This window comes from Apodemus sylvaticus, chromosome 7, assembly GCF_947179515.1.
Source record: "Apodemus sylvaticus chromosome 7, mApoSyl1.1, whole genome shotgun sequence".
NCBI classification, from domain to species: domain Eukaryota; kingdom Metazoa; phylum Chordata; class Mammalia; order Rodentia; family Muridae; genus Apodemus; species Apodemus sylvaticus.
This window is the reverse complement of record NC_067478.1, coordinates 89,272,640-89,298,634: the sequence shown is the minus strand read 5'-3', so window position 1 is coordinate 89,298,634 and position 25,995 is coordinate 89,272,640. Positions and strand designations below refer to the sequence as shown.

Sequence of the window (25,995 nt, the reverse complement as noted above, 5' to 3'; positions counted from 1 at the left end):
CAACATGGCCAAAGGCTGGTCTTCAATAACAGCAAAAACAACAGAAAGTCCACATGCATGTGGAACCTGAACAACTCTCTACTCAATGATAACTTGGTTAGAGAAGAAAGAAATTAAAGACTTCCTGGAATTTAATGAAAATGTTGACAAAACATACCCAAACTTATGGGACACAATGAAAACAGTGCTAAAAGGATAATTCATAGCACTAAGTGCCCTGGCAAAGAAACTGGAGAGATCTAACACTAGCAACTTAACAGCATACCTGAGAGCTCTAGAACAAAAAGAAGCAAACTCACCCAAGAAGAGTGAATAGAAGGCAGGAAATAGGCAAACAAAATAGGGATGAATGGAATGACTTATCTTTCTGCCTATACTACCTATGTTTTGAAATTGCAAGCATGTGATGAAGATAAGTGAAACTTATAAACCAAGAAATTCATAAAAAAAAAATGTGCTAACCTAGCAAACAATCCTAAACAGAAAGATTTCCAATAGGGAAGCATTTATATAAATAGATCTGTGACTACACGTTAAAGATGTGGCTACATTTTTGGACATCCCTTCATCATATGGAGCCTAGTTTTTCTCGACATGAGTATGAATTATAGAGTGTCTGTATTTGATCCTGAAGACAAGGTAACAGAGGCTTCTGCTTAGACTATCCTTGGGCATTTTCTGTCCTGCAAGCAACTTGCAGGATGTGAATGTGAATGTGAATAAGGGAGGTGGGTAAATGGAAATGCGCATGTGGTGAGGGGAGGGTGGAGGCCTTCTGACAATAGGCCTGCACTGAGCTGCTATGCAAATGAAAGTCCATCAGAAGTCTGCCACCAGTTGGTAAATGTGACAGCAGTATCCTATTGGATCCTAGGCCAAGAACCCTATCTAAGCCATCCCCAATGCTCCTGACCACCTTTGACAATCTAAAATAATGAATTGTGTTCTAAACTGCCAACATCTTATAGCAAATTGCTGGAGTAAAATAAGTATCAAATATCACATTGTAGATAAAGTACAGAACCCAAGACCTTCCAAATAATGGACATTAAGCTAGCCACCACAGGCAATGTAGTGGTATAAACAAGGTGGGTTACACTTGCTTTAGATGTCTAATGAAGAGTAAGATCTTGTTTTTCTAAATAAATTTCTGTTTAATTTTTATGAGTCATTTAGTGAACATGCTATCTAGTTCTTCATTAAACCAGTAAAGTGGAGGTTTTAGTTTAGCACATAAATTTGCATTCGATTGAATGAATGAATATTACTTCAGAATGGGAACAACCTGAAATCACTGTTGTCTTAAGACTGTTATAATCTATAGACATTCCCAAGAATCCTGCCCAGTCCTACTCTCCAAGGTGTCATCACTACACCACCAACCCTGTGCTTAGTTTTCTGGTCAAAAGGAGAAACAGCGATGATTACACTAGATACTAAATGAAAGTGATGAGAATAATAAATGATACATGGAAAAGATTCATAGAAAACCTCCACCCAAGTTGTCATTATGCAAAATTGACAGTCCTACAGTTCTCCTAATGCAACTGGATTACATAGGAATGATAAGGGTTGAGTTTTAGGTCCCAACAGTGAATATTTCCATATCCACACTTTTTCCCACTGTAAAATAAATGTACATAGAAGCTGTGTCTTAGGACACCATGATTGACTTAGTCAAAAATGAAAAGTACTTCAAACACTGTCACAAACAAATTAATTGCTATTCTAAGTTTTTTAGTAGATGGATCTTAGTATAAGACCTATAGTTTTAAAATTAAATAATATAAACTCCAAATGATAAAGCAACCCCCATGCTCCGCTATGTTCATAGCAGCCTTATTTATAACAGCCAGAAGATGGAAAAACCCAGATGTCCTTCAACAGAGGAATGGATACAGAAAATCTGGTACATTTACACAATAGAGTACACTCAGCTATTAAAAACAATGACTTCATGAAATTCTTAGGCAAATGGATAGAATTAGAAAATATCACCCTGAGGTAACCAGTAACAAAAGAACATACATGGTATGTACGCACTGATAAGAGGATATTAGCCCCAAAGCTCAGAATACCAAAGACATATTTCACAAACCATATGAAGCTCAAGAAGGAAGACCAAAGTGGGGATGCTTCAGTCTTTCTTAGAAGGGAGAACAAAATATTCATGGGAGGTAGAAGGTAGGAAGGACTTGGGTGGAAGAGAGGAGGGGGAGGGGGAAAATAGAAGGAGGACAGGTATAGGAAGAGATGGGCATGATATACAGAGGGTCGGGAATTTGAAGAGAGGTGTGTAGCAATGGAGGATGGGAAACTGGGACTCCAGCAAGTCACAGATGCTAGAGACTCCCAGGACCCAAAAGCGATGAGATTAGCTGAAATGCCCAAAAAAGGGGAGGGAGAACCTGTACAGACCATATCCAGAGGTTAGGCAAGGGCCCTGGTAGGGGCAAGGGGCCACCCACTCATCTCTAAATTTTTAACCCAATATTGCTCCTGTCTAAAGTGTGGAGCAAAGACTGAAGCAAAGGCCATCCAGAGACTGCCCGACCTGAGGATCCATTCCACATACAGACACCAAACCCAGACACTATTGCTGATGCCAAGAAGTGCTTGCTGACAGGAGCCTGATATAGCTGTCTCCTGAGAGATTCTGCCAGAGCCTGACAAATACAGAGGCCGACACTTGCAGCCAACCTTTGAATTGAGCACAGGATCTCCAATGGAAGAGAGTTAGAGAAAGGACTGAAGGAGCTGAAGGGTTTTGCAACCCCATAGGAAGAACAACAATATCAACCAACCAGACCCTGACCCCTAGAGCTGCCAGGAACTTAACCACCAACCAAAGAGGTACACATGAAGGTATCCATGGATCCAGCCACATATGTTAGCAAAGTATGGCCTTTTCTGACATCAGTAGGAGGAGAGGCCCTTGGGCCTGCGAAGGTTCGATACCTCAGTGTAGGGGAATGCCAGGGAGGGGAGGAGGGAGTAGGTGAGTGGGTGTGTGACCACCCTCATAGAAGCAGGTTTAGGGAGATGGGATGGGGGTTTCTGGAGGATAAACTGGGAAAGGAAATAGCATCTGAAATGTAAATAAATAAAATATCCAATAAAATAAAAAGAAATTGCAACATCTTGCTTGAAATTTTGTACCTAGACCTTTCTGGAAAATCTTGAAGTTTCTGAATAGAAAATAAAAACAGAAGGAAAAATATATGCATGCCATTCCTTCCTTTTTATTCTAAAATTTACTGTTTAGAGTGATCTAGAACAAATGTCTTTCATCTGGTTTAAATAAACTGTTGACATTTGAAAATAAAAACTAATAAATAAATAAATGTCTGCTACTAGACTGCAGTTGCAGTTTCCAAGACAAATAATGTCGGTAATGTGTAGAAAATTCTGGCTCAAAAGCACTTTCTGAATTTATAGTCTCCATTCTGCTATTTTAAAACAGTTCAATGGTCACTTTCTCTTGAGAGGAAAAAAAATGTACAAATCACAGTTTTTATGCATGCAGAGGTAAGGAGAGAATACAGCTAGAAAGAAAGAAAACATATAATGTATAAGCTCCATGCAATACATGAAGGAGAAACAGTTTCATGAAAAGCTACTGAAATGCTTCAACAGGCACAGAGTACATAGAACAGAAAAGATACATCACTTTAGCAAATGAAAAATGGAGAAACTTAAGGCACAATCTAGAGAGCATTGCCAAAGATATAAATCTGAAATTCAGTCCATGTACACAAATTCAATGACATAACTGTTAAGACTCTTCTGAAGGAAGACATATATACACAGTGGGCCTGAAGTAGCTACAAAAATCCTCAGATAAGAATTTCTCCTATTCCTTATACCCTAAAGGCTGGGCCCCTTGAGATAGCACCTTCTTCAGGGCTAATTTCACGTCCTTGTTCCTCAGAGTGTAAATCAGAGGATTCAAAGAGGGGGTGATAACATTGTTAAACACCTGGACAACAGAATCCAGCCAAGGACTAGAAGCAGGTCTGAGATAAACAAGAATCACAGGGCCATAGACCAAGATGATAGATGTCAGGTGGGCACTGCAGGTGGAGAAGGCTCTGCGCCTGCCTTCTGAGGAACGGATTTTCAGGATGGAGATCACAATACGAGTGTAAGAAGTGAGAATGAGAAGAAAACATGTGAGCGCAACAACGCCAACATTGGTAAAACTCACGGTTCTTGCTAGAGAGGTGTCTGCACATGCCAGGGACAGCACCACAGGAATATCACAAAAGAAACTGTTCACCTCATTTGGGCCACAGTAGGGTAACTTAAAGATAAGAAATGTGAGGATGCTCCCATGGACAAAGCCCCCCAGCCAAGTGCCCACTGTGAGACAGGTACACACCCTGTGGTTCATAATGACTGTGTATCTCATAGGGTAACAGATAGCTACAAAGCGGTCATAAGCCATCACTGTATACAGAAAACATTCTGTGCCACCCAGAGTGTGATAGAAGAAGACTTGGGAGACACAACCCTGGTATGAGATGGTATGGCACTGCCCCACTAGATAATCCATCATCTTAGGGGAATTCACAGAAGGGAAGAATATGTCAAACACTGCCAGGTTCCCCAGGAAGAAATACATGGGAGTGTGGAGGTTGGGAGAAGCCAGGATGGTGAGGAAGATGAGCAGGTTTCCCAGCAAGGCAAAGACATAGAAGACCAGGAATAAGGCAAAGAGCATGCCCTCTAGTCCTTCACTGTTAGAAATTCCCAGCAGGATGAACTCTGTCACAGAGGTGTAGTTCCTCATGCTCATGGCACAGGCAGCCCTGGAGAAGAGAAGCAAAGGCATCCATGGTAACTGCTTTGACATCAAGGGATTCCTATCTAAAGCAATGGATACAATCAAAATAAAGCCAATGAGGGAAAGGGGACCAGTCATGAATCTGCCTTTGACATTCAGTTAAGTGATGTGCCACATTTGACCCCAACATCCTCTTGTGTTAAGTTATATAAAGATATACTTCATCTGCATATTTTCAAATGTCTTAAAGTAATCAGTGTTTGTCACCAGTTCTGTTTAGTCTCATTCAATCTGGCCTAACATCAAGTAAACTGTCATAAATCATGTAAGCATGTAAGTGTATAAAACAGAAACACATACCAGCAAATTGAAAACACATAGAGATGTTTTTCCTAATGTCTTTAGGGTAGAGCATATGTTCCTAATCCAAAATTGTATTCTGCATGAAATGGAATGGTGTGGAGGCAAGACACTGCCTCGTCTCCTCTTGAATCCAAGTTGTTGATTATACACAATTTTGCTATTAACATAGCCTCAAATGTCTGACTTTATAATACTTTCAAGCTGCAGAGTATTTATGTATATGAGTTCTTTGGAGACAATGTCCCCAATGGCTCCATCCCCAGATGAAAGAAACATGAAGGAACAAAGAGAGTAATTATCGGCTTTCATCTCTTGCCTTATTCTACTCCCATTCCCTTTTTTATGACTCTATAATCTAATATAATAATCACAAGTCTTCTTTTATTGTGCACTGAATTATTCTGCACTGAATTCTGCACTGAATTATTATCTATAGCCATCCACCATCAATAGCACATCAGAACTCATCTACATGTACTTCAGTACCCATTCAACACTTTACACTTAAGAATGACTATTATTAAATAGACCAAGAATAACAGGTGTTAGCAAAGATATGAAAAACAGAAATTTTATGCATTGCAGAAAATATAAATTAGCACAACTCTTATTTAAGAACAGTTTAGAAGATTACCAAAAATTAAAGACACACTCCTGACACTGAATTTTTCATTTGTTAGCCTGTGGGGGCTAATATGGGTATCACTGTCCTGTTAGAAGCTAACTCCATTTTATCTTTTTTGTATATGTATGTGCAGATGTTCTGTATATGTGGAATCTCTAATGATAATATCTCTTTTTAAAAAATCTCTATTTATGGAGAAATAATTACAAGTATTTCAAAAAGCTTTACTAGCATAATTTATAATAATGTAAATCTAGAGTGACTCCCCGCCGCCATCTTCACTGCCTGGTGGAGCAGAAAGGCAGCACCAGGTAAGGAGATATCCTGAGTTTAAGATCTCTGGGGGCACAAACCACCAGGGGTCTGCCTGCGATCGGCAGTTCGTCTGTGTGCCAGCCTGTTGTGGGTCCAATGCCCTAGATGGGGATTGGCACAGGGAGTGACTCCCCACCTCCATCTTCGCTGCCTGATGAGCAGAAGGCGGCACCAGGTTCTGAGATATTCTGAGTTTAAGATTTCTGGGGCGCAAACCACCAGCGGTCTACCTGTGCCCAGGACCTGGGCAGATTGGTGGTTCGTCTGTGTGCCAGCCTGTCGTGGGTCCAGTGCCCTACATGGGGATTGGCACAGGGAGTGACTCCCCGCTGCCATCCTTGCTGCCTCACAGAACAGAAAGGCAGCACCAGGTACTGAGATATCCTGAGTTTAAGATCTCTGGGGGTGCAAACCGCCAGGGGTCTGCCTGCACCCAGGACCTGGGCAGAAAGGCAGTTCATCTGTGTGCCAGCCTGTCGTGGGTTCAGTGCCCTACTTGGGGATCAGCACAGGGATGACTCCCCTCCGCCATCTTCGCTCCCTGACAGGGCAGAAGGGCAACACCAGGTACTGAGATATCCTGAGTTTAAGATCTCTGGGGGTGCAAACCGCCGGGGACCTGCATCCGCCCAGGACCTGGGCAGATCAGCGGTTTGTCTGTGTGCCAGCTGGTCGTGGGTCCTGTGCCCTAAGTAGTGATCAGCATTTGGAGTGACTCCCCACCACCATCTTCACTCCATTGCAGAGCAGACTGGGAGCACCAGGTTTACTGAGACAACCCAAGTATAACATTGCTTGAGGCAAGATACAGCAGGGCTCCAACTGCACACAAGAGGAAGGCAGTACATCAGCAGTCTGTGCCAGAGGAAACCCAGTTATCCAGTGTTGCGGAAATAGCCTTACAGGCTCACAGGAGGTTGAAGCACCAGCCAGTAACAAGAAGACCAACTAACACCAGTGAGAACTAGATGGCAAAAGGCAAACTTAGGAACATTACTAACAGAAATCAAGGCAATAGGGCAGCATCTGAACCCAATTCTCCAACAACAGCAAGTCCTGGATGCCCCAACACACCAGAAAAACAAGATTTGGATTTAAAATCACTGCTCATGATGCTGTTAGAGGAACACATGAATGACATAAATAAATCTCTTAAAGAAATTCAGGAAAAAAAACAGATCAAAAGATAGAAGCCCTTACAAGGGAAACACAAAAATCATTTAAAGAAATTCGAGAGAACATGGGTCAAAAGATAGAAGCCAATAAGGAGGAAATGCAAAAATCACTTAAAGAAATACAGGAGAACTTTGGTCAGCAGGCAGAAGTCATGAGAGAGGAAACACAAAAATCTCATAAAGAATTACAGGAAAACACAAACAAGCAAGTAAAGGAGCTGTACATGAAGAACTTCGGAGAGCTGAGAAACACCTTAAGAAATGTTCAACATCATTAATCATTAGGGAAATGCAAATCAAAACAACCCTGAAATTTCACCTCACACCAGTCAGAATGGCTAAGGTCAAAAACTCAGGAGACAGCAGGTGTTGGTGAGGATGTGGAGAAAGAGGAACATTCCTCCACTGCTGGTGGGATTGCAAGATGGTGCAACCATTTTGGAAATCAGTCTGGTGGTTCCTCAGAAAACTGGGCATGTCACTTCCTGAGGACCCTGCTATACCACTACTGGGCATATATCCAGAGGATTCTTCAGGATGCAATAAGGACACGTGCTCCAGTATGTTCATAGAAGCCCTATTTGTAGTAGCCAGAAGCTGGAAAAAACCTAGGTGTCCTTCAACGGAGGAATGGATACAAAAAATGTGGTATATTTACACAATGGAGTACTATTCAGCCTTTAGAAACAATGAATTCATGAAATTCTTAGACAAATGGATGGAGCTGGAGAACATCATACTAAGTGAGGTAACCCAGTCTCAAAAGATCAATCATGGTATGTACTCACTGATAAGTGGATATTTGACTAGAAACTTTGAATACCCAGGACATAATCCACAAATTAAATGATGTCCAAAAAGAATGGAGGAGTGGCCCCTGGTTCTGGAAAGACTCAGTGCAAGAGTATAGGGGAATGCCAGAACAGGGAAGTGGGAAGGGGTGGATGGAAGAATAGTGGGACAGAAGAGAGCTTATGGGACTTGCGGGGAGTGGGGACCCAGAAAAGGGGAAATCATTTGCAATGTAAATAAAAAATATATCAATAAAAAAATTTAAAAAAAAACTATCCAGAAGCTAAAAACAGAAGTAGAAACAAGTAAGAAATCACAAGGGAGACAACTTTGGATATAGAAAACCTTGGGAAGAAATCAGGGGCCATAGATGTAAATATCAACAACAGAATGCAAGAGAGAGAAGAAAGAATCTCAGATGCCGAAGATATCATAGAAAGGATGGACTCAACAGTCAAAGAAAATGCAAAATGCAAAAAGCTTGTAACCCAAAATATCCAGGAAATCCAGGACACAATGAGAGGACCAAATCTAAGGATTATAGGCATAGATGAGAGTGAAGATTTACAACTTAAAGAGCCAGTAAATATCCTCAACAAAATTATGGAAGAAAACTTCCCTAACCTAAAGAGAGAAATGCCCATGAATGTACAAGTAGCCTACAGAATTCCAAACAGACTGGACCAGAACAGATACACCTCCTCTAACATAATAATCAAAACCCCAAATGTACTAAAAAAAAAAAAAAGAAAGAAAGAAAGAATATTAAAGGCAGTAAGAGAAAAAGGCCAAGTAACAAATAAAGACCTATCAGAATTACACCAGACTTCTCACAAGAGACCATGAAAGCTAAAAGATCCTGGGCAGATCTCATGCAGACTCTAAGAGAACACAAATGCCAGCCAAGACTACTATACCCAGCAAAACTCTCAATCACTATAGATGGAGAAACCAAGATATTCCATGACAAAACCAAATTTACACAATATCTTTCCACAAACCCAGCCCTAAAAAGGATAATAGGGGAAAAACACCAATACAAGGAGGGAAATGATACCCTGGAAAAAGCAAGATAGTAACCTTCTTTCATCAAACCCAAAAGAAGATAACCACTCAAATATAAAATTAACATCAAAAAAAGACAGGAAGCAATAATAACTATTCCTTAATATGTCTTAACATCAATGGACTCAATTCCCCAATAAAAAGACGTAGACTAACAGACTGGATATGTAAACAGGAAACACACCTCAGTGTCAACGACAAAAGCTACCTTAGGGTAAAAGGCTGAAATACAATTTTATAAGCCAATGGTCTCAGGAAATGAGCCACAGTAGCCATTCTAATATCAGATAAAATTGACTTTCAACCTAAAGTCATCAAAAGAGACACAGAAGGACACTTCTTGCTGGTCAAAGGAAAAATCCACCAAGAATTCTCAATTCTGAACATCTATGCTAAAAATTCAAGGGTACCCTTATTCAAAAAAGAAACATTACTAAAGTTCAAAGCACACATTGCACCTAACACAATCATTGTGGGTGACTTCAGCACCCCACTCTTCTCAATGGACTGATCAGGAAAACAGAAACTAAACAGGTACACAGTGAAACTAATGGAAACTTTGGACCAATTAGAGTTAACAAATATATATAGAACATTTCATGCCCCCCAAAAAGAATATACCTTTTTCTCAGCACCTCAGGGTACCTTCTCAAAAATAGATCATATAATTGGTCACAAGACAGACTTCAACAAATATAAGAAGATCAAACTAATACCATGCCTCCTATCAGATCACTATGGAGTAAAAGTGGTCTTCAATAGCAACAAAAAGAACAGAAAGCCCATATACACATGGAAACTAAGCCGGGCAGTGGTGGCGCACACCTGTAATCCCAGCACTCTGGGAGGCAGAGGCAGGTGGATTTCTGAGTTCGAGGCCAGCCTGGTCTACAGAGTGAGTTCCAGGACAGCCAGGACTATACAGAAAAACCCTGTCTCGGGAAAAAAAAAAAGGAAACTGAACAATTCTCTACTCAATGATACCTTGGTCAAGGAAGAAATAAAGAAATCAAAGACTTTTTAGAATTTAACGAAATGAAGGCACAACATACCCAAATCTATGGGAAACAATGAAAGCAGTGCTAAGAGGAAAACTCATAGCACTGAGTGCCTCCAAAAAGAAAATGGAGAGAGCATACACTAGAAGCTTAATGACACACCTGAAAGCTATGAAACAGAAAGAAGCTAATTCAACCAGGAGGAGAAGAAGACAGGAAATCATAAAACTCGGGGCTGAAATCAATCAAGTAGAAACAAAGTGACCCATACAAAGAATCAACAAAACCAGGAGCTGGTTCTTTGAGAAAATCAGCAAGATAGATAAACCCTTAGCCAGACTAACCAAAGGGTACAGAGACAGTATCCAAATAAACAAAATTAGAAATGAAAAGGGAGATATAACAACAGAAACTGAGGAAATTCAAAAAATTATCAGATCCTACTACAAAAGCCTGTACTCAGCACAACTAGAGAATCTGGAGCGAATGGACAATTTCTTAGACAGATACCAAATGCCAAAATTAAATCAGGATCAAATATATCATCTAAACAGTCCCATAACCCCTAAAGAAATAGAAGGAGTCATAGAAAGTCTCCCAACCAAAAAAAGCACAGGACCAGATGGTTTTAGTGCAGAATTCTATCAGACCTTCAAAGAAGACTTAACACCAATACTCTTCAAACTATTCCACAAAATAGAAACAGAAGGAGCACTACCCAACTCCTTCTACAACGCCACAATTACACTGATAACAAAACCACACAAAGATGCAACAAAGAAAGAGAATGTCAGACCAATTTCCCTTATGAATATCGATGCAAAAATAATCAATAAAATTCTTGCCCACCGAATCCAAGAACACATCAAAACAATCATCCACCATGATCAAGTAGGCTTTATCCCAGGAAATCCATCAATGCAATCCACTACATAAAAAAAAAAAAAAAAAAAATAAAAAAAAAAAAAAAAAAAAAAAAAAAAACTCAAAGAAAAAAAGCACATGGTCATTTCATTAGATGTGGAAAAAGCTTTTGACAAAATTCAGCATCCTTTCATGATAAAAGTTTTGGAAAGAACAGGAATTCAAGACCATACCTAAACACAGTAAAAGCAATATACAGCAAACCAGTAGCCAACATCAAACTAAATGGAGAGAAACTTGAAGCAATCCCACTAAAATCAGGGACTAGACAAGGCTGCCCCCTCTCTCCATATCTTTTCAATATAGTTCTTGAAGTCCTAGCTAGAGCAATTAGACAACATAAGGAGGTCAGAGGGATATAAATTGGAAAGGAAGAAGTCAAACTGCCACTATTTGCAGATGATATGAAAGTATACTTAAGTGACACACACACACAAAAAAAAAACTCCACTAGAGAACTCCTACAGCTGATAAACAACTTCAGCAAAGTGGCTGGTTACAAAATCAACTCAAGCAAATCAGTAGCCTTCCTATACTCAAAGGATAAGCAGACTGAGAAAGAAATTAGGGAAATTACAACCTTCACAATAGTCACAAACAAGTATCTTAGTGTGACTCTAACCAAACAAGTGAAAGATCTATACGACAAGAACTTCAGGTCTCTGAAGAAGGAAATCTAAGAAGGCCTCAGAAAATGGAAAAATCTTCCATGCTCATGGATTGGTAGGATTAATATGGTTAAAATGACCATCTTGCCAAACGCAATCTACAGATTCAATGCAATCTCCATCAAAATCCCAACTCAGTTCTTCATAGAGTTAGAAAGAGCAATTCTCAAATTCATCAGGAATAACAAAAATACCCAGGATAGCTAAAACTATTCTCAACAGTAAAAGAACTTCTGGGGCAATCAGTATCCCATACCTCAAACACTACTTGTACAGAGCCATAATGGGGTGTCATGCCACATGGTAGGAACTTGTCAGTGGCCAAGGACAAGGGCTTTGGGCAGGAACCTGACATTAGGGCATAATAGGGAACTAGGTTACAGCAGGAATTTTTATCCTAGGGTGGAGTGCAAAGAAGTTCACATTGGTCCAGGTGAACTTCTTACAGCCTATGTAGAGCACTAGTCAGGATCCTGCTCCACCTAGGGCGGAGAAGCTCAGAGTGAAGGTTAAGTTCTTTGTACCTCCAGGTCTACAAATTCCTGAGTTAAGCAGGTGACCCACCCAGCTGCCTGAGCAGTAGAACCTAGGATCACCAGAAGACTTTCCCAGATCTCAGCCAGCAGTCTGGGGGTGGGGGGGCTTGCTCAAACTGTTAAAAGGTCTGACCTATATTAAAGTAGGGGCCTTGATCAGTAAACTAATCATCCTAGCCTCCTTCTTTTCCACCCCTTCTCCATCCATCTCTCAGCTTCTGTTCCAGCATCCCAGTTCATAGTAGCTGCAGGCACCTACAGCATACAACAATTACTACAGAGCAATAGTGATAAAAACTGTATGGTATTGGTACAATGACAGGTAAGTGGATCAATGAAATAGGATTGAAGACCCAGAAATGCACCCACACACCTATGGTCACTTGATCTTCGACAAAGGAGCTGAAAACATCCAGTGGAAAAAATATAGCCTTTTCAACAAATGGTGCTGGTTCAATTGGAGGTCAGCATGCAGAAAAATGCAAATTGATCCATTCTTATCTCCTTGTACTAAGCTCAACTCCAAGTGGATCAAGGACTTCCACGTAAAACCAGACACCCTGAAACTAATAGAAAAGAAACCGTGGAAGACCCTTGAGGACATGGACACAGGGGAAAAGTTCCTGAACAGAACACCAATAGCTTACATTTTAAGATGAAGAATTGACAAATGGGACAAATTACAAAGTTTCTGTAAGGCAAAGGACACTGTCAAAAGGACAAAACAGCAACTAACAGATTGGGAAAGGATCTTCACCACCCCTAAATCCAACTAATATCCAATATATACAAAGAACTCAAGAAGTTAGACCCCAGAGAACCAAATAACCCTATTAAAAATGGGGTACAGAACTAAACAAAGAATTTTCACCTGAAGAACTTGTGATGACTGAGAAAATGTTCAACATCATTAATCATTAGGGAAATGCAAATCAAAACAACCCTGAGATTTCAACTTACACCAGTCAGAATGGATAAGGTTAAAAACTCAGGAGACAGCAGGTGTTGGCAAGGATGGGGAGAAAAAGCAACACTCCTCCACTGCTGGTAGAAATGCAAGTTGGTACAACCACTCTGGAAATCAGTCTGGCAGTTCCTCAGAAAACTGGCCATAACACTTCCGGAGGACCCTACAATACCACTCCTGGGCATATACCCATAGGATTCAATATGTTCATAGTAGCCCTACTTATAATAGCTAGAAGCTGGGAAGAACCCAGATGTCCCTCAATGGAGGAATGGATACAGAAAATGTGGCATATTTACACAATGGAATACTACTCAGCAATTAAAAACAATAAATTCATGAAATTCTTAGGCAAATGGTTGGAACTGGAAAATATCATCCTAAGGGAGGTAACCCAATCACAAAAGAATACACATGAAATGCAATCACTGATAAGAGGATATTAATTAGTCCAGAAGCTCTGAATTCTCAAGAAATAATTAGCATATCAAATGATACCCAAGAAGAGGGAAAGAGAGGGCACTGGTTCTGAAAAGAGTTGATCCAGCTTTGTAGGGGAGTACAAAAACAGGGAAATGGGAGGGGGTGATTGGGAAATCGGCGGAGGGAAGAGGGCTTATGAGACCGATGGGGAGGGGGGAACCAGGAAAGGGGAAAACATTCAGAATGTAAACAACGAATATAGAAAATGAAAAAAATGTAAATCTAACCATTTTAAACATAGAAATAAGAATTAGGAGATATCTTTGCATTATCAGAGACTATGAGTTTGATTGGGAGGCTTTGCCTCAATGAATATGGTTGAAGACACATCATGAAAGATTCCCAATATCAACATGGGGCCTCCACCTGAAAACACGAACAACACACATACACACACACACACACACACACACACACACACACGGAAAGAAGAAAAATATAGAACTCACAGCACTGAACTTAGAGACAATGCATACTTGCAAATCCAGGCAATCTAGTTGGATAAATATTTCCTTCACTCTGACAAACCTCACTCCCATTTCCAATCTGTCACACCACCTGCTTCAGAGAATCACCAATTCATTCTCAATGTCTACATACTTGCATTTTCAAGGAATTATTTTATGTGGACTTATAAAACATGAGCTTCTTTGAACTGACTTCTATACACAGAAGTCTCAAAAGGATTTTGTTTTGCCCTTGGTGGTGGAAAATTTCCATTTGTATTTTCTAGTCATATACTAACACTGTAATTTCACTTCCATATCCCTAGAAGATTCTTGGTACAAACTTAGAACCATTTGCTGATTTCAAAATTATTAACAACATCTAGACAGGAATGCATTATTTTTGGCCTGTTGTATTAAGTATTAAACACTTACATTAGTGGTTGTAGAAAAGAATATGTATGTCATTAATTATCCAGTTCCTCATAATTATCTCAATTTATTCCCTATGGGTCACTATAAAAAGCATCATTAAGTTAGGAAAAGTCAACACCAAACCAATATAATTTATAAACACCTCTTTTTCAGTTGCTCTTATTATAAATTATATTTTGAAATTTTCTCATAAATAATTCTAAGTATTAATTCAGATCTAGTAATTACTACCCCTAATACACACACATACAGAGAGAGAGGGGGGGAGGGGGAGGGGGAGGGAAGAAGGGAGAGGGAGAGAGAGAGAGAGAGAGAGAGAGAGAGAGAGAGAGAGAGAGAGAGAGAATAGGAAGGATGCAAACAGAAATTAGCCTGTTTATCTCTTTTGTCTTCATAATTTACTTGAATTGGAGTTCTTGGCAAAACTCTGAGACATTAAATAATGTGACACAACAGCTGGAGAATGTATCATTGGTTACAGTTTTTGTTTCTCAGTATCAAATCCTTCATGCATTAAGCAAATTTCCTCTGTAAATGTTTTATTTGTCAGCCAGCCAGAATGAGGTTGGCTCATGGCACATTGTTTATAAAGGCTTATGTGTAATTCATGTACATGCCCATAATTTACTCTATGTATTCATAAAATGTTGAATCCATTCCTAGGAAGCTTCTTTGAAGATATAAAGTTGAGGCAAGATGAAATGAGCTATTACATTCAAATATTCACTTTCTGACACACTTTCCTTCACCATCTTAGCACAATTTTCATGAGTCATCCAACACAAGGCCTACATGGGTCTGCACAATGTCCTCTGCATATATATTACAGCTTTCAGGTTAGTATTTTTACAGGACTCCTGAGTGTGTGGATGAGTAGATATCTGATTCCTACACCTTCTCTTAGGCTCTTTTCCTTCTGTCAATTTGTTTTTCCAGTTTCCTTGTGATGGTTTTTGTCTTATCTTAGTATTTTTTGTTTGTTTATTTTGTTATTGTCTCTTAGAAACCATTTTTTTTCTAATGAGAAACAGAAGGAGATTGGGAACCAAATGGAAGGGAAGGAGTAGGAGGAACTGGATGGAGTAGAGGAAAGGCAAATTTTATTGTATTCAATAGAGGAAAAAATACCCCTGTTCTCATGCATCTCTCCCCAGAACAATAATGATGTGCTCCCAGTACAGGACCCACTTACTTTTTATAGTTAACATTGTTTTCAAAGAAAAACTTATAAGCAACAAAATTTACCTACTTAACATGGAAAATTGAATTATATTTAGGACATTTATAGTTTCCTGAAAATATTGCTCATACCCAGAATATTTATAAGACCATCAAGTCTCTTGACACCATTGACAGTCATTTCTAACTCCTGCTCTTTCCCCAGATAGCACATGCCTGTTGAATGCCAGCACAGATGTCTCTTCTAGATATTCATGTATGTGAATGAAGTGTAGTACCACTTCAACATAGCCTTTGAAATTAGAATAACTTTGTCAAGATTCATGTATGATATAAATAAAACATTAAAATAAATTATCTTCAACTGCTATATAGTATTATGTTTGAAGACAATACCAATTTTCATGTATCTTGAGATATGGTAAAACAACTGTCCTTACTAGAAAGGTGTCAGTACATGCCAGGGACAACACCATAGAAATGTCAGAGAAGAAATGTGAGGATGCTCCTATATACAAAACCACCCAGCCAAGTGCCCACCGTGAATCAGGTACACACTGTATGGCTCATGATGACCATGTATCACACAGGGTAACAAATAACCACAATATGGTCACAGGCCATCACTGTATATAGAAACCATTCAGCGTCCAATCCCCTATCCTTCTCGTGAGTTGGGGGAGACTCCCTACTGGACCAGAGACCATACTAGCCACCAGAACTTCATATAGGCTGTCCTCCCTCACACCTCTTCCACCTTTCTGGGGTCCCCAACACTACCCCCAAACCCTTCTCCCCTCATTTTCTCCCTCAACCAGCTTCCAACTCAGGTGGAGATTTCCTGCTGCATCAAAGGCCACACAGTCCACTAGAACTCAAGCCTCCATCTCAGGAAGAGACCCCATGCTCTACAGAAAATCATGGTAGTCACCAGAGTCCAGCCTCCAACTTGAGTGGAGACCTCCTGCTCAACAACAAACCCCACAGGCCAGAAGCCCAGGGAGGAATAGAAACAAAAAGAAAACAAAAGAAAAAAATCACCTATCCAAGAGAGAGAGAGAAAAAAAAAGCAAGAAATCAGCACCTAGACTTATAATCACCCAAATCCAGATGCGTAAACACCAGCATAAAGATTCAGGGTAATATATCATATCACAAACAGAGCCCAGCTATCCTATTATCCTATTAGAGCAATCCCTGAATAGTCCAACACAGATGAAACATAAAAAAAGACCTTAAAGATAATAGAGGTCTATGAAAGGGAAATGAATGGATCCCATATAGAAATCCATGGTGAAAAGACAAACAAAAAATTGGAGGATATGAATAAATTCTGTAAAGTCAGTCAAGAAAAAAGACAAACCATTGAAGGAAATGAGCATGGTAAAAAAAAATAAAAAAGTGCAGCTCTGTAAGAAGTGGTACAGGTTCTGCCTCATTAGGAGAAGCGTCGTCTTGAGGAAAAACAATGTCAAACACTTCCAAGTTTCCTTAAAAAAATACATGGAGGTGTGGAGGTCGGGAGAAGTCAGGATGGTGAGAAAGATGAGCAGTTTCCCCAGCAAGGCGAAGACATAGAAAACCGGGGACAGGGCAAAGAGCATGCTCTCTAGTCCTTCACCGTTAGAAATTCCCAGCAGGATGAACTCTGTCACAGAGCCTCATGCTCATGCTCATGGCACAGGCAGCCCTGGAGGAGAGAAGCAAGGACATCCATGAGTCACTGCTTCCTGACTAAGATTCCTATCCAAAGCAATGGATGCAAACAAAAATAAAGCCAATGAGGAAAGGGGGACCAGGGACGGATCTGCCCTTGACATTCAGGTGGAAATTGGATGCTTACAGCCAACCATTGTACTGAGCATGGGGACTCCAATGGAGGAGTTAGGGAAAGGACTGAAGGAGCTGAAGGGGTTTGTAACCCCACAGGAAGAACAACAATATCAACCAAGCAGAGCTCCCAGGATCTAAACCACCAACCAAGGAGTTCACATGGAGGGACCCATGGCTCCAGCTGCATATGTAGCAGAGGATGGCCTTGTTAGGCATCAATGCAAGAAGAGGCCCTTGTTCCTAGGAAGGCTCAGTGCCCCAGTGTAGGGAAATGTAAGGTTAGGGAGGCTGGAGTGGGTGGGTAAGGGGAAGCAGGAGGAGAGGGGAAGGGATAGGGGATTTCTGGGTGAGGAAATTGAAGCAGGGGGAGAGGGGATGGGATAGGGGGTTTCTGAGTGAGGAAACTGGGAAAGAGATAACATTTGAAACGTAAATAAATAAAATATCCAATAAAAAATGACTACGCATAAAAAAGTTGACTCAAAAATAACATGAAAGTGCAAATAACATTGAAGAGCAAAGTTGCCGTTTTAAAGGAATGATGGGTCAAGGGATAACACTGGCACAGCAAGTCCAGGCATGAATATGGTTGCTAAATAAATGTAAATGGAGTCCTGCCCTTCTCTGGGCATTTGCAGAGCATCAGAAGAGGACACCATCACATAAGGATAGTTGGAGCTATGGGACATTATCTTCTATAAAGGCTACAAGTGAAGAGTTATATTTAATTTTAACTTATTGTTATTATTATCGCTATTGTGTATGTATGACACATGTGATAATGTGCATATGTCATGGTTCTAGAGGTTAGTTCTTTCCATCTTTATGTAGGTCCAACTGGAATACATCTTGGGTCAGTAAGGGTATGCAGTAAGCATAGTATCAGTCATCTTGCCTGCCAGAGTCCAGAATTCTTGATTCTCACCATATTAGGAAGAAGAGCCTAAAAATTGGATAATTCTTTTCTTATTACAAAAATGTTAAAGTCATCCAATGCCATCTTTAATGTCTTGATAGAAAACCAATACTGACCAGGATATACATTTCTCATAGGACAAGGATCCCAAAATTGTGCATTTCATAAAGTGACAATGAAATAAGTTAAGTAGAACTAAATGACCAGAAATTGTTAAAATAAACATTCTAAAAGAGTGTGATGGGTTCACATAGATCAAATATGTGTTACTTTAGTTGTACATCCAGTGTTAGAAAATTGATTGTTATGATAGGTTGTCAGAAATGTTCATTTAAGGGATTTCCAATATTCAAATCAGTTCCACAGAGAAGAATATTGCCCATCTAATGGTTCTGGCATTACTTTTAGCAAAGTGCAGGCTTTGGCTTCCTTTTTATTTTTATGAGGACTCTTTCCCCAATATCTAAGACATATATTAATTCCCAAAGGAAACATCTTCTTGATATTTCTAGAAGGAAATATCTTTAGTTTCATTCATTCATGTGAAAATGAAACAACCAAAACACCTTCCCAGAAAATGCAAATGTATTTAAAATTTAAAGAAGGAACAAAGGCAGAGGACTCAGAGGAATCTCAGAGCCAGAAAATGTGAGGTAGTATCCATTCCTGGACAGAAGCTTATAAACCTGCAATGCCCTGGAGAGTAGGAGCTTAGTTAATAAAATGAATCTCTAGGAGGGATTATGATCAAATGTCCCTGGGGCACAGAAAGGTTAAAGAGTCATCAGAGAAACTGGGAGTCTCTACAGAGAATTTCCCCCAAGGCATGATAGCCCACTTTTGAAAACAGAGAAGAAATCCTAGAGGGGTGTTGATCATTCCCTGCAAAAGTCTGGAAGCTAGACTTTGATGGTTAATCACTACATTTTGGCAAATAAAAAGGTTAAACAAATGATAGTCCATCAAAGAAGAACTGGTTTGTACATGTGGATTTGGCTAAAATCTTCAGTGTTCATAATAATGTTGAAATATTCTTACCAATGTGGAATCTACAGCCAAATTCTTATCTCTTGAGCTATCAACCCCAATCCTAAGCTCTGGCTCACAAATTTATTGCTTTTATATTTTTTCTTCTGTGTCTTTAACCGTGAAGGGGAAGAACTGCTGCTGCTCATCAAGGACACAAAGGTTCTTTAAAGTTTAATGTCTGCCTAGCAATCCAAAGCATACCTCCATAACCGGTAAGTAGCCAAAATTGTGTAAACTCAGTACTTCATTCCTGGCTGGTCACACTGGAAATTCTATAATATATTCAGGTGGAACTCCTAGAATCTTCAGGGTTATTTTTTGGTTTTTAAGTCAGTTTCCATTGCTTTAGTTTTGACATAACTAATACTGTATGTTTTAATAAAAGTCTATTATAAAATGCATCAGTCAATTATGTACTTTCTCTATACACAACAGCATTTCATCTCTGAGCATTCAACCCAACTCCACCTGCCTTCCACACAGGAAAAGGCTGCTTCTGATAGGGAGGCAAGGATAAATGGTGCAGAGGCATCCTAAACACTAGGCAAGTGATGCTCCTTTTAATTGGCTTAGTCTAGATTTTTGGCCATATTTCCATTTACCTTCTATTACTTTTCACTACTATTTACATTTAAGTATATTATTTACTAGACACCCTGTCTGCTCTTTGAAAAAATTAATTCTTGTCTCAGACATCTCACCAACAGATAAAAATAATTTCTAGACTATATACACAGTTTGAATGTTTAGATTTCAAAGCAACTTGTATTGCTATGTTTCCTTCAGACTTGATACTCAAAGATGAGTTGATGTTTAGTTCTCTTTACAACTGGAACACAATTTTGATCCAGGACATGCTCAAAGTCCTGGAGTGATAAAAAAGAAATAAAGTGGATGTGCTCTCTCTCTATCCTTCTGGTCATCTCCAGTGCTTCCTATGACCAGAAAGGCAGAACACAGGAAAAAAGACAGGCACTCAGCAACATAATAATATTGCACACTCATGTCTTCCTTGTATCCACTGCTGACCAGAAAGCAGCTTCTATCCAGGAGGAAGGTTACTGTGAAATCTTCATCATCTGTGTTTATTTAATAATCAAAGTAAAAAAAAAATGAATGTGTGTGTGTGTGTGTGTGTGTGTTTGCAGGCACATGATAAAAGAAAAGGGAGAAGGCTATTTGAATAGAGGTTGGTGCTGGGAGAAAGTTATTAGCACTAGTTATTATTTGAACATATTTTCTCTAATTCTAAAAAGCAATGAATACTTGATTTCCTCCTCTTGTTAAAAGTCAATCATTTCATATAAACTTAACATTCTTTTCCTATGGCTAACAGGGGTACAAATGGAATAAGAAAGAAACCATTCATTTGAACTGCAGCATCTATATATGTATATAATAATGCTATTTTGTGTTCTCCATTAGTGAAAATTCAATGGCCATAATCCATATGAAGAAATGTCAAACATGAGCATAGTGACCACATTCTTCCTCTCAGGTATTCCTCATGCACCAGTCCTGGACAACATGCTCTTTGGAATATTTCTTGTGATTTATATTCTTACTGTGCTGGGAAACCTTCTCATCCTGATGGTGATCAGGGTGGATTCTCGCCTCCACACACCCATGTACTACTTCCTCAGCAACCTCTCCTTTATTGACATGTGGTTCTCCACAGTCACAGTGCCCAAAATGCTGATGACTTTGGTGTCGCCAGCGGGCAGAGCTATCTCCTTCCACAGCTGTGTAGCACAATTCTATTCCTTCCACTTCCTAGGTAGCACTGAGTGCTTCCTCTACACAGTCATGTCCTATGATCGCTACCTGGCCATCAGTTACCCACTCAGGTACAGCACCATGATGAGAGGAAGAGTGTGTGCCCTCTTGGCAGCAGGAACCTGGTTCACTGGTTCCCTGCACTCTGCTGTCCAGACTACACTGACCTTCCACTTGCCATACTGTGGACCCAATGAGATCCAGCATTATTTCTGTGATGCACCTCCCATCCTTAAGCTGGCCTGTGCAGACACCTCAGCCAATGAGATGGTCATCTTTGTGAACATCGGGGTAGTGGCTTCGGGCTGCTTTTTTCTGATTTCGCTGTCCTATGCCTCCATCGTCTGCTCCATCCTGAGGATCCGCACTTCAGAGGGCAGACACAGAGCTTTCCAGACATGTGCCTCACACTGCATCGTGGTCCTCTGTTTCTTTGGTCCTGGTCTCTTCATCTATCTGAGGCCAGGCTCCAGGGATGCTGTGGATGGAGTTGTGGCTGTTTTCTATACTGTGTTGACACCCTTACTCAACCCTGTTGTGTACACCCTGAGGAACAAGGAGGTGAAGAAAGCACTGTTGAAAATAAAATGTGGATCTGTTTACTCAGGATAAATAATCAAGGATGAATAGGCTAATATCTGCAGCCTCGCTGTTTAAACTCTGCTGCTAAATTCCATGGGAATTCCAAAGAGCAATTCGAATGTCTAGTCCTAATTTTTAATGAAGTGACATAATGTTTTCGTTTCTTGATAAATACTTGTAAGAATCCCAAATAAAATACCCTGTGAACCTGTCTTTCAGCAGAAAGACCATACTCTTACCTTGTTTTTGTGTTCTGAGGAATACATCAGAGAAACAGCTTAATTTTACTACTTTTCAAACACTTTCTAAAATTTGTGATCCAGTGTGATATTCTTGCAGTATGTTTTCTCCATTGAAAGAAGACCTTCAGGAATAACCTTTTATTGTATGTTTAAACATCTCAAAATAAAAATTATATATAATACACTCAGTAAAGGACATAGTATGCTTGTGCAAAAATGAGAAAATGAACATTTTAGAAAATGTTCAACAAACCAGTTTATTCCCCAATCTGTCTTTATTTCCTTTCATGAGCTAAAATTATATAGGTCTTTACTTTTCTAATACTTTGGAAACCAAGGCTTTGAGAGGAAACATGTCTGTGAATGTGACATGTGCATTGCTTGCTTTCTATTGGTCACTGGTAATACCTATCAGCTGTCCTTCCATGGAAAATTCCTGATGTGATGTTCAAATTCAAAGTATCCATTTCAGAAATGTTTAACTTTATTCTGTAAGAAAATAGAAGAGACAGTAAGTATAAAAAATAAAATAAATACCTTTAGGCAAAAAAAAAAAATCAAGTGTTTAAATTATGCTATTTCCACAAGCCACATTTGTTTGACTTAAAGTATAAAGTGTACTTTGAATACTTTCTAGGAGGTCAAATTTGCAAATTTGCACAGTAAACCCCACAAGCATATATATATATATATATATATATATATATATATATATATATATATATATATATATATAGAGAGAGAGAGAGAGAGAGAGAGAGAATTATTTTCAAAAATGTTTTATTTATATGTCACATATACTCCCTTAATACAATACATGCCATTCTTTCTAGCAGATGAGAAAGGTGGAGCTGGAAAACCAATATGGCATGTACCCATACCTTTAATATCTTTTCTTACTACATTTCAGAGAAGCTTGAAAAAGAGCATCCTATTGTGCTAGCTTGTCATTGCTACTTGAGTAACCTCTTAACTTTGTGCTGAGAAGAAATATTCTACTACTTGTGGTAGCATGGTGCACATTCATCGTAAAGAAGTGTCCTATGCACAAGGGTCTGCAATGGCAAGGGCCAGCCATATAACTTATCTAATTTTGCAAAATCGAAAGCAAATGTGCAGAAGTACCTAAACACTGGGCTGACATAGATCCTTCTTCAAATGTCTACCATCACCCTTCTTTTTTTTTTTTTTAATTTGTTTGATTGTTTGTGTGTTTGTTGTGAGTTAACATCTCACTATGTGGCCCAAGGTGCTTTGAACTTTCGGTTCTCCTGCCTCAGTCTGTAAAGTCACAGCTGTGTACAACCAGAATGTGCCTGGTGATAACTGTGCCTTAGTATATAACACCGTCTTTGAAAGTGTCCCCCTAATGTATCAGGAAGAGGAGGTTTTTGTTTTATCAATGTTTCTCATGGTGTGAAAAATGTTGAGTCACACTGTAAATTTCATAGTTAATCTATTATGACAGCTCAGCTAGAACCTCCTTCAGGTCGAGTTACAGGGGCAAGCAACCTTGACCTTCTGACCAGTTGTTGACTTATGTATCTCATCTGGATATTGAGGTTATTAGTGAATAGAAGGAAATGTAAAATGATTTGGTTTGGGTCTCTGGAGACAAACTTTTCTCTCATTAGAACTAAAATATTCCAGCATCTGGCAATTACAAATAGGGCTGCTATGAACATAGTAGAACATGTATCCTTATTACATGGTGGGGAGTCTTCTGGGTATATGCCCAGGAGTGGTATAGCAGGATCTTCTGGAAGTAAGGTGCCCAGTTTTCGGAGGAACCGCCAGACTGATTTCCAGAGTGGTTGTACCAATTTGCAACCCCACCAGCAGTGGAGAAGTGTTCCTCTTTCTCCACACCCTCTCCAACACCTGCTGTCTCCTGAATTTTTAATCTTAGCCATTCTGACTGGTGTAAGATGAAATCTTAGGGTTGTTTTGATTTGCATTTCCCTAATGACTAATGAAGTTGAGCATTTTTTAAGATGCTTCTCCGCCATCCGAAGTTCTTCAGGTGAGAATTCTTTGTTTAACTCTGTACCCCATTTTTTAATAGGGTTGTTTGGTTTTCTGGAGTCTAACTTCTTGAGTTCTTTATATATATTGGATATTAGCCCTCTATCTGATGTAGGATTGGTGAAGATCTTTGCCAGATGCTGGAAAGAACCCAGGTATCCCTCAACAGAAGAGTGGATGCAAAAAATGTGGTATATCTACACAATGGAGTACTATTCAGCCATTAGAAACAATGAATTCATGAAATTCTTAGGCAAATGGATGGAGCTAGAGAATATCATACTAAGTGAGGTAACCCAGACTCAAAAGGTGAATCATGGTATGCACTCACTAATAAGTAGATATTAACCTAGAAAACTGGAATACCCAAAACATAATCCACACATCAAGTGAGGTACAAGAAGAAAGGAGGAGTGGCCCCTGGTTCTGGAAAGACTCAGTGAAACAGTATTCAGCAAAACCAGAACGGGGAAGTGGGAAGGGGTGGGTGGGAGGACAGGGGAAGAGAAGGGGGCTTGCGGGACTTTCGGGGAGTGGGGGGGGCTAGAAGAGGGGAAATCATTTGAAATGTAAATAAATTATATCGAATAAAAAAAAGAACTAAAATATTCAAACATAATTTGATGTACAATTGAAAATCTCTGTGAATTTAAGGCACACTCACAAATTTTATGCATATGTGAAGTTTTCATTAAAAACCACAAGGTGGAAATCTGCTTGTGTTACTTATATATGGAAACCATCACCTTTCCTGGGTGTGGGTGACTGACTGACTCGCCTCATCTTTGTGGGGTGCCATGAGTTAACACGTCATCTCACACGGGCTTCTCAACTTTCTAAAACTGCACTCTAAAGCTCTAGAATGTACCTTAAAGTTCTATGGCTTCCATGCCTGAATTAAAATGTCACTTAGTTAAAAAAAAAAATTGAAGAAATTGCTGCATTGATTAATTGCTGAGAAAATAGGGCTGAACTGTATCAGCACTGGGATTAGTATAAACGTTATATTCCTTTAAGAATTTGAATCCCTATGTGTTATCTAGTTACAGCTTATAATTTTAAATTCATTTCAATTTTTCATTTGCTCGGAATATAAAGTTTCAGAGATTCTATTAGATAACTTATAAATATACCCATACTTTATTTTAGAGAGGAAGGTTAGCATATGAATGATATTCCTGCCCACAGGCCTCTGTGGACACTTTTGTAGTCTGGTGCTTCATGGGATGTTAATTTGAAGAAAAAAATCCAAGGAAATAGAACAAAATATGGTGTAATGTGGTTAAAGATTTTCTAAAGTTTCAACATTGCATATGTGGAGAAGAAACTTCAGCTGCTATGTTGTTTTCATTTTTAACATCCTTCTAAAATTATTCTTTAAAAACAATAATAATATCTCTTTGAAACATTAATACAGACATGCATATTTATAAAATTTAAGTTACTCCAATAATATAAATGACTTATTAATTTTAAAAATCAGTCCCTTTGTTTATCAGTCCTTTTGTTTTACTGGTGGTTCATATGGTCCCACTACCTCGATGCCTCATTATTTTCTTTATCCCTTATCTATTTTGAATTACATGAAGATGTCTCATCTTAAAGTGAACGTAGACAGATATTCTGAATTTCAAGTTTCTTGAGTCAGTAAATGTCAAGAGAAAATGAAATTACTCTGTATATAAATCATGTACAAAAGAAAAAATCATATTCACATACATAACAATAGCTAAGTGATTACTGTTGTTCACTGATATTACCCTGACATGTAAAAAAGAAGTAAACTAAAAGTTGTCTAAAACAATATAGTGTAAAATATACTATTATTGATTTTG

General features: G+C 39.2%; 2 protein-coding genes across 2 annotated transcripts; one reads left to right on the top strand and one right to left on the bottom strand.

Annotated features, from left to right (window-relative positions):
• Nucleotides 1-3,853: 3,853 nt before the first annotated feature.
• On the bottom strand, nt 3,854-4,834 carry LOC127689947 (putative olfactory receptor 10D4). The gene has a single exon (XM_052189519.1). The coding sequence runs from the start codon at nt 4,832-4,834 to the stop codon at nt 3,854-3,856; it is 981 nt and encodes a 326-aa protein (XP_052045479.1).
• Nucleotides 4,835-20,993: 16,159 nt separating this feature from the next.
• LOC127689746 (olfactory receptor 10G7) lies at nt 20,994-21,923 on the top strand. The gene has a single exon (XM_052189364.1). The coding sequence runs from the start codon at nt 20,994-20,996 to the stop codon at nt 21,921-21,923; it is 930 nt and encodes a 309-aa protein (XP_052045324.1).
• The last annotated feature ends 4,072 nt before the right edge of the window (nt 21,924-25,995 follow it).